Source organism: Cyprinodon variegatus, unplaced genomic scaffold (genome assembly GCF_000732505.1).
Source record: "Cyprinodon variegatus isolate N-32 unplaced genomic scaffold, C_variegatus-1.0 Scaffold2058, whole genome shotgun sequence".
In the NCBI taxonomy this organism is placed as follows: Eukaryota; Metazoa; Chordata; class Actinopteri; order Cyprinodontiformes; family Cyprinodontidae; genus Cyprinodon; species Cyprinodon variegatus.
The window spans coordinates 35561-45884 of NW_015152511.1; the positions used below are offsets into that span (position 1 = coordinate 35561).

The 10324-nt window shown below is 36.4% G+C and overlaps 1 protein-coding gene across 1 annotated transcript; it reads left to right on the forward strand.

Moving 5' to 3' along the window:
* Positions 1–6197: 6197 nt before the first annotated feature.
* On the forward strand, positions 6198–10067 carry LOC107105095 (Fc receptor-like B; the record flags this gene model as incomplete). Its single annotated transcript, XM_015405211.1, has 5 exons — positions 6198–6232; positions 6303–6466; positions 8410–8676; positions 9526–9774; positions 9951–10067. Coding segments are annotated over exons 1-5 (832 nt in total), but the record flags the coding sequence as incomplete, so codon positions are not given.
* Between the last annotated feature and the right edge of the window lie 257 nt (positions 10068–10324).

Below are 10324 nucleotides of genomic sequence, written 5' to 3' on the forward strand. Positions count from 1 at the left end.
GACAGGGAAGGCCACCAGAATTGTGCCCAAATAATGTTGATGGTTTTAGACACTCCAGGATGACAAAACAAGTGAGAACCATGACAGAACTCCAAGACCCCTTTTCTCAAAAAAAATCAGGCACAAACACACAGTGATTAAGAAAATTGTCCGGGGTTTGATGATTACAGAGAACATCTCTCACTTCCTTCTCTAAATTATCCATATTGACAGAACATCTCACAGACTCAGGTACCATATACTCCTTTGTACCACCAGAGCTTTGTTCATCTGATTCCCTAGACCAAGCATCAAGTTTAACATTTTTGATCCCGGGTTTGTAAGACAATGAAAAGTTTTAACGCCCAAAAGAGTGCTAACCTTGCCTGTCTGGGGTGAAGTCTCTTAGCCAACTTCAGGTATTCAAAGTCTAAATCACGAAATTAATCTTGGACCCCTCCAACCACTACTCCAGAGTTAGCTTTATCGGCGTAGCTCCCGATCCCCCACATCATAGTTCCACTCTGCGCTTGAAAGTCCCTTGGAGAAGAAGGCACAGGAGTCAATCTTGTTATCCCTGGCTTCATGGCTGAGGACCACCCCAACTCCAGTACTGGAGGCATCCACCTCCACAATAAATTGTCTTTCTCTATCATGGGAAACCAAAACAGGTGCAAAAGTAAACAAAGTTTTGAGCCTCTGAAAGGCTCCATCAGTCTGTTCATTTCAACAGAACTTAATCTTATCTGAAGTGAAGGTACGAACGAGGTGCAGCTATATGACTGTAGTTTCTGATTAACTTTCTGTAGAAATGAGCAAACTCAAGAACCTCTGCAGTTGCGTTCTATCTTTGGGAACAGGCCAGTTGTCAATGGTGCTCACTAATTTTCCATGGCAATCTGATCAGGGGAAACCACAAAACCCAGGAATGACATAGTTTCAACATGAAATTGATATTTCTCAGCTTTAACAAAGAGCTGATTCTGCTAGAGGTGCAATAGAAAAGACGTGCTTCTATGGGAATCCAAATCTCAAAGTAAAAAGAATGCAATCCAGATAAAAAAAAAAACACAATGTACCACAATGTCCCTGAGTACCTCAATGACTAAATGTCAGAAAACAGCTGCAGGGTTAGTGAGGCTGAAAGGCATGACCAAATATTCGTATTGACCTGTTGGAGTGTTGAATGCTGTCTTCCACTCATCGCCCTAGAGAATATGTACCAAATGGTACACAATGTGGAGATTCGGTTTTGTAAAGATCTTGCCTACCTGAATCTGGTTAAAAGCAGAGTTGATTAGATGAATAGGGCAGCGGTTCTTAACCTTAATTTCATAAAACCTTGAAAATCAAGGCAGAGTCTTAGAGAACCGTCCTTCTTGCCCTCAAAAAAATAACCCACACCAGCGGGGGGGAAAGGAAGGGCGAATAATCCCGGCCTTCAGAGAATCTGAAATTATGTATTTCTTCACTGCTTGTGATTCCGGGGCCGATAACAGATACAACTTGCCCCTAGGGGGTGGAGTACCTGGTGGTAAGTCAGTCTCACAATTATAAGGTTTATGCGGAAGAAATGCATTGTTCCTGCATTTATTGAATACCTCCTTGAGGTCATGATACTCCTTAGAGACCTTTGGCATGTCTGGATAATATTCATCCTCCTCCTTTTCGGCCAACAGCTCTGGTTTAGCAGAACGCAGGCGGGAACCAAAACAAGAGGTAGCCCAGTCCAAAACATCCACTTTCGGCCAGTCAATATGCGGGTAATGTTTAAGTAACTAAGTTAAACCTTGAACAATAGGGACCTGAGGAGAATCAATAATCAGAAAAGATAGCTGTTCAACATGGTTACCCCCCACCATAGTTCAACTGGTTTAAATGGCCATCCAAGGCTATTGCCTTGTAGGAATCCAGTGATGGAAAAAGCCTTATACCCAGTGGTCTGGCAAAGTCCCCATCCATAAATTCAGTATTTACACCAGAGTCCACAAATGCAGACAGATTATGACTGCAGGAATTAGCTAAAAAAATTACAGGAAGCAGAAGATCTGAGGAGACAAAAAGTTTGGTGTGGTTCAGCAGGATATATTCTGTATATTCCAGTACAGATCCATCTCCCTGTATAAGTGACAGAAGTCCTCTAGAAGCCTACCTTCCGGGAAGAACTGGGTAGAACTACAGTAGAACTTACATGAAGTAGAATTGTTTTACCATTCAGACATTTCCCACAACTTCTCTTTATTGGCTAAGCCTGACATTGATCAGAGTCAGCCTTAAACAGTTCAGGGGAAACAGACGCAGCTCTTGACAATCTGATCTGAAAACAGGTGACATAGATGCCGACGCTCTCGTAGGCGGATGTGTGGGAGCAGTACTAGCCTGATTACTCAAATGTGTTAGGATTTCCCGTATGTCTGATTCGAGTTGAGTTATACATTCTTCTACGTCCAAACGCCACTATCTGCTGATGGCCGAATTATTCCGTAAATCCATCAAGCCAGTCATCAGCACTAAGATCATGACAGACAGAGTGAAGGAATGGAAAAGTAACAGTTTAACTACAAAATTTTCTCAAAGATTTAAAGGAATTTTTTTTGCATGATCAACATAGTTGAATAAGTCCATTAAAGATAAACAAGATTTGTGAACTTTTTCCAACTGTTTTTTTTTTTGTTATAATTCATTTTGTATTTAGTTTCTATTTTTATGATTTGACTCTCTTTTTTAATTTCCTACAAAGTTTCCATGACTCTGCAATCCAACAGATCCAAATATACAGAGAAGAGACAGTAACTCAGAGATATGAGATTCAGGGAGGTGGAGGATATCAGTGCATGTATAACTGGAGAACAACCAGCAGAAACTCTCAAACAGTTAGTAAATACAGGATCAGCAGAGCTCCTGAATCCTACAGTGGAGAAAACAGCAGCAGGGCTAGAGGAGATTTTGAGCTAATAGGGTGGAATGATACCTTCAAGGTATGTTCAAATTAAAGAGGATCTTTTTGCGATGAGCAAATGATTTACATATATTGTAGAGGGCAGTACAAATGGACTGGACAAATTCCAAACTGACCCCTAAACACAACCCCTATGCACTAATCTCTCTTTTTGTTTTCCCGCGGAGGCTGGGTAGGGTAAGAGGACTGTTCACCCATTAAATCACCCATTAAACTCGATGGAATTTGGTTGTGGGAGAAACACCTTCATTTAAGGGTTAGTTCCATTGGTTTGCTGTATTTCTGACAAATCTGCCATATTTCCAAAAGGAGAATTCTTCTTTGAAATTGTTGTATTTTACCCTATAAATTTATTTTCCAAAAAGGGGCAAATGCTTAATTTCATGTCAGCCCAGTGAACAGTTTTTATGTGTTTGTTTCGCAAACAATGAAGCTGACAGATTTCATCTTGAGTGCAGCTCAGCACTGAATCAGTTTTATTCCTACAAACACTTGCTGATTGGCAAATAATGCTTTCAATGAGTAGGCCTACTCTGGTACTGGAGAATCAGTTATTCTTTTTTTTCAAGCTATAGAAACCAGTGAGGCCCAGAATTTTAAGGGATGAGCCTATAGGCCCTCTCTTAGATCCTATTGCTGTTGGGTTAAAGTAAGAGCAGAATGGATTCTATATACATCTGACCAGAGCACAAATAAATGTTTATAACTCAGAGTTAGGTTTAGACATTTATTTCGTTTTGTATCATTTTAAGACAGTAAATGATGATAATAAAATATAATAATATGGTCCTATTTCTGTACTTAAACAGAAACAGAAGGGCAAGGCATTTTAAGCTTTCAGCCTATATGTGTGAAAATGACCTAATATCTACTTTAAATATAATATGCAACATGGAAACTCGATAACTTATATAGAGAGAGTTTTGAAAGGAGCACATGAGACTTTGTAGATTTTTTGATAGTGCTCCCCATAAGCATATAAACAAGCAAAATATTTCTTTTGATTTTTTAAAATCAATTCCTGCTCCCATACCCTTAGCAGGTGCATTTTTAGATTATGGGCCAGTCACACACCTATGAGAGATTTCACCTGTTCGGATGGCAGCCTTTATTAAAATTAATAAAAAAAATTTAACATCACAACGTTAAATTATTTATTAGTCTAGGCAACAAAAATATGAAAGTAAAAATCTTCTTTACTGGTGTATTTGCTTCACATTTATAATTAAATGCTATTTTTTTACTGAAAGGAAGCAGAATATTTTATGTCCTAATTATGTTCAAACTAATATTTTACATGATGTCAGCCTTTTTCAGACGTCAGTTTTAATGCTTTGAATTCACTGTTATTAAGATTTCTATTGTTTTCATTGTTCCAATAATATTTATTTTTTCTTATTAAGTCAGTGTACAGATTCATAAATTTAATTGGTTTATCTAAACAGACTTTTTTGTTCTAAATGTTTCTGTTCTAATCAGATATTTCTTTATGTGAGCAGTTTCCATTAAACCCACTGTGACTCTGCAACACAACTGGTCTCCAATATTCAAAGGAGAGAGAGTCACTCTGAGATGTGAGATCCATGGAGGTGGAGGAACTGAGTGGACGTATGAATGGAGACCAACCAGCAGATACTCTGAAACATTCAGTGAATCCAGGACCATAACAGCAGACAGTGACTCCTACAGCTGCAGAGGAAGAACAAACTATGAGTTAACTCAATGGAGTGATTCTTTTTCATTAACTGTTTGTGAGTTATCCCTGTATTTTAGAAAATAGGTGATTATTTGAAATGTTTCAATTAGTTTTATCTAACTATTTTCTTCTATTAAAACATTAAAATTTGAGCTGTTGTTTTCCTAAATATTTTAGTGTATTTGTTTTAAAGTTTATGCTTAAAGTTTGAATTAAATATTTCATAACATTAAGGATCTTATCAGCTTTGTTAGTGTCTAATATGATCACAACGTTGCTACAGGTGAGCTAGATTATGTTGACCACTAGAGAACAGTTTAGTAAATGTTCTAACTTTACTCTTTTGTTTTAGATCATCATAGATTAAAACAGATTTTTTCTTAATTGAACAATATTTTTCAGTGAATACTTTCAAGAAGAACATGAACACATAAACACTGTAAAGTTATCATTGGCTATACTTGGAAATAAATATATGTGCATGGTAAATAAATAAACAAGTTAGAATAAAAATATGTTTAAATTCTCAGGGGATCATGTAACTGATTTATTCTACTAGCTGAATGCGAGATTTATGGTGATAAAACACTTCATTAAACAATATTCTGGAGATTTACTTGTTTTTGTTTTTCCCTCAAAAGCAGAAAAACCAAGAGCCAAACTGACAGCAGAGGAAACAATCATACCAGCAGGGGGCAGTATAACACTGACCTGCTCTGTGCCCAGCTCTGCTGGATGGAAGTTTGACTGGTTCAGACAGGAGTCATGGGAACATGTAGCTCAGTCCATCAGAAACAATGAACCTGATGGAGTCCTCATAGTCTCAGAGGGAGGTATATACAGCTGCAGAGGAGGAAGAGGAGATCCAGTTTTCTACACTGAACGCAGCAATAAAGTCTCTGTAAGGAAAACTGGTGAGTTTAGTTTCTGTTCATCATTGAAACAAAAAGTGATTTCAGATTTGTTAAATGGTGGGGTATCTTTTTTTGCAACAATGATATAATGTTGTCGGGGGAAAAAAGTGCATTACTTACTGTGTTAAGTATCTTTATGATCCAAACATAATGAGAAATCATCCTGCTGACAGATTTTTCTAATCATTACCTCTCACCTCTATTGACTTAAATTTTTTATGTTTTTTGTTTGTTTCTTTTTTTTAGGATATTGTATTTCTATTTTATCACCATTTCTTAATAAGCTATGTCATAATAAAGCTAAAGTAAAAGCAGGTTCTGCAGTGGAATAAAGCTTCAATCATCAAAGCCATGATGCTCTTTATTTGCATTAGATGGACTATTCATCTCTAGTTATCTTTTAGTTGTCAGATTTACTGTTTACTAATTATAATACATGTATGTTAAACCACTATTCACTTAACGTCTATTAAGTTTTGGTATCACAACATTGTTTATATTTAATTGACCCCAAACCCACATTACATTAATAATGAGTTTTAAGATCTAACATTTCAATCAAAGTCTAATTCCTCCATCATAGTGCTGATGCTGCCTAATGATTGATTCCAACAGGTGACCTTCGCCCTGTCCTCTCTGTGTCTCCATCATGGCTGAGTCCTGGAGCCTCAGTGACTCTGAGCTGTGAGGTTAAACCTCAGTCTGCAGGATGGAGGTTCTTCTGGTATAAAGCTATTCCTGATTTATCATCCAGATTCTACAGCTTTGAGCTGCTGCCTAACATCACCAACAGAACTGAACTGAACTCCTACATCCTTCATGGACAAAATCACACAGCAGGATATGTGTGCAGAGCAGGAAGAGGAGATCCAGCAGATTTCACTGCTTACAGTGAACCAAAGTTTATCTGGTTTCCAGGTCAGTATTTTCCTCTCTATGCTATAATTAAGCAGGAACCATAGTTATATGTTTAATCTGTAACCATCATTGTTATCTAAGAACATTTATGTGAATGCTTTATATCGACTGTCATGTTTTACTAAGAATTCAGATAAATGTTAGATATGAGTCAGATTTATTATAGTTTTTACCAGAAAAAGTTAACATTTATTCTTGCTGTTCTTATCTTATGCTGTTTATAGGTGAAGAGTGAGAAAAGGATGTTGTTCAAAAACATCTGTTATATTTCAGATTTTTTCCTCTTTCTTTTTTATTTATTTATTTATTTATTTATTTATTTATTTATTTATTTATTTATTTATTTATTTATTTATTTATTTATTTATTTATTTTTAAAACAAGTCAATCTGGTCAATGTTCTCTAAAGATAAGCCTAAAACTACAGTAAAAAAAACAATGCTATCCAATGAAATGTATTAATACACATCAACTTCCAAACTGTTGATTCTTCTTCATTGATGCTATTCCAGGTTTTTACTGCAGCTTCTTTCAGTTCTAGTTTATTTTGGGGGTTTCTCTCTCAGTCTCCTCTTCAGGAGGTGAAATGAAAGATCTGTTGGGTGAAGGTCTGGTGATTGACTGGCCTTTCTAAAACCTTCCACTTTTTCCCCTGATGGAATCCTTTGCTTTGTTAGCAGTGTGCTTTGGGTCATTCCTGCTGCATGATAAAATTCCTCCAGATTAGTTTAGATGCATTTTTCTCAAAATTAGAAAGCAGAATGTTTCTGTTCATTTCAGGATTCATTCAGCTGATACCATCATCAGTTATTCATCAACAAATATTAATGAGCCTGTTTCAGAAGCTGCCATGTAGCCCAAAGCATGAAATTAAGCTACTACTCATGAAATTACCTCCACCGTGCCTCACAGATGAGCTTTAAAGCTTCAGATCATAAGTGGCTCATTTTTTCTCCACAGTTTGGTCTTTCAATCACTTTGGTAGAAATTAATCTTGGTCTCATCAGTCCATAAGATTGTGTTGCATAACTTTTGGGGCTCATCTATTTATACATTTCAATGTAACTTTAGACAATGCTTATCAAATTACTCCTTAAAATGTCTTTTACTCCAAGTCCTGTGTTTTTGGTGACCTATTAAACCCTGTTACTTTGAATGTTCCTGCTTTCATTAAAACATTTTTCCGAATATGCTCTCTAACCTTTAAACTGCAGTTGTTCCATAAAGTAATTTTAAAGGTTTTCACACAGTCCAGAGAAAACCCCAATATGATCAGAGTCTAAACAATCCACCACAGATTAAAATGATAATAAAGAACTTAAGACTCTTTGAAGGTTGTTTTAAACTTCATATGTTCGATAAATAAGCAGGTGATGCAGGTTTTATTGATTTGATTTGCTTAAAAAGCTCAAAACTATTAAAACTATACAGATTTAGGGTAAATTGTTCTCTGTTTAATCCCTGCACAATCTTGCTCTATGAGTAAAGAGTAAGCAGGGGTGGAAATAGAGGGGGGTAAGCAATGCCATAGCCACATAGCCATCTCCAGCCAATCATTGACTAGACCTGTGTAGATCCTGGATGGAGGGAAGATCAGCATGATCCTCTCTGCAAACCTCATTATTCATTACAGTTTGGACCGGTCCTGTTTGTAGATAAGAACCAAACCACAGAGATGGATGAGCATAAAACAGACTGAAGGATGGAGGTATAGAAAATGATCAGCTGCTGCTGTGGAAGGTTGAGCTTCCTGAGTTTCTGCAGGAAGTACAGTCTGAGATTCACTAAAATATTGGATTTAAAGGACAGATATCACAGTTTGATCACTTTGTTAAAATGTTTGCAGTCATATTTATTATTAAAGATGTTAAAAAAGAAAATCCATAATAATCCTTTTGACCTGTTGTTTCTGTGCTCAGCCTAAATCCTGTGTTGTTTTCCAGATCCTCATCCAGCAGCGTCTCTCTCAGTGAGTCCTGACAGAGTTCAACACTTCAAATCTGACTCTGTGTCTCTGAGCTGTGAGGGAAACTCTACTGAATGGACAGTGAAGTGGATTACAGAAATAGGTTTACTGTTTGACTGCTTCTACATGGGGAACATGAACAGATCTACATGTAGCAACAATATGGACTGGTATCATAGTGGAGTGTACTGGTGTGAGTCTGGATCAGGACACTTCAGCAACTCCGTCAACATCACTGTAAAGAGTAGGTTATGATTTATGATTTTCTTTCTCTTATTTCTTCTTATTTTCAACATTAAGACATTTCAGTATGTATAATATTTAATACATACTGTAACCTCTAACTTAAATATTTGCTCCTTGATAAATTATTCTCCTTAAATCCTCACATCTCTATAATTCTATCATCAAGGTTTTTCAACAAGTTCTTATTCAAAAAGTTTAAAAACTAAATAACCTTTGCTCAGTTTTAAAGTAATTTATCACTTTAATTTTATTTATGAATTTTTTGTTAAAAATGTTAACTTAACTTTTCTACAATAGAGAGTAAAACTGTCTGGTATCCAAACTGAATTAATTTAAAATAACATGATCATATTAATGGACACAAATGTTTCAGATCTGCTCTGAAACATCAGTGCTTTCAATTTCAGAGCTGCAGATTTATTCTGATGTTAATCATCATTGTTTATTTCTTCTATTTTCATCTTCATAAAAAGTATTCTTATTTAAATTCTGGACAATAACTATGTTATCTCCTCCAACACAGCTGATTATTTGTTGTCCTCTAGTGATTATCTTTCTGAGACCTCTCTCAGAGGAACAGTTGATGAAATCTCAATAAAATCTAGAAAATAAAAGTGAAGAGAACATCCTCAGCCTCCAATAATGTCGCTATAGGAACCATTCTGTGTTTAATCTGATATCCCAGTGAGGTCACAGGGTGACCCTTTTGTGTTGGTAGATCAGTTTATAAATAAAAACTTCTGTTCAAAGTGATCAAACTGAAGGGAAAGGCATCTTTTCAAGGTTTTTACAGTTCTAATCCCATCAATCTCTGATGAAATGTTCATGTTCTCTGATTGTTTTATAGAAGATATTAATGGTACTATCCTGGTCAGCCCCGTCCATCCTGTGACTGAGGGAGATCCTGTTACTCTGAGCTGCAGATATAAAGAACAAAAACTTCTCTCCAATGTGTTTTTCTATCACAATAACAAACTGATCCACAATGACAGCAGAGAGGAGCTGAAGATCTCTGCAGTGTCAAAGTCAGATGAAGGTTTCTACAAGTGTGAACATTCAGGAAAGGAGTCACCACAGAGCTGGATGGCTGTTAGAGGTGAGAGGATGAAAACATTTGATAGATTTTATTCAGGAAAACCATTCAAGTTTAATCTATGAACAAGGTGAACTCTAATAGTGTTAATGTGAATGTGCTGTGGGTTTCTGTCCATGTTTGCATCACATAACATCTGCAGATTAATAACATGGCTTTCTAATATTTATTTTCTCCAGTTCCTCTCACCAGTCCTGTCAGCTCTTCACTTCCTGTGCTGCTGATCGTTGGACCAGTTATTGGACTCATTCTCATTATTCTCCTGATGTTGTTGTGGTGCTGCAGACGGTCTAAGGGTGAGACCTTTTCATGAACACGGAAATATTTATTTTACTTATAGCTGCTTTAACTATTGCAACACAGACATTGATTCTTTCTCTGTGAAAGAAAAACAAGCTTGCAGGATACATAATGAATAATACAATATTTCACAGATCTATGCTGCATCAGGTGAGTTCACCATATTTTGATTTTCTTTCTCCCCATCATATTTTCATTTCATTGACTTTTCAATAACCTGTTTGTATCAATTATTAGATCAAGGGTCTCAGAG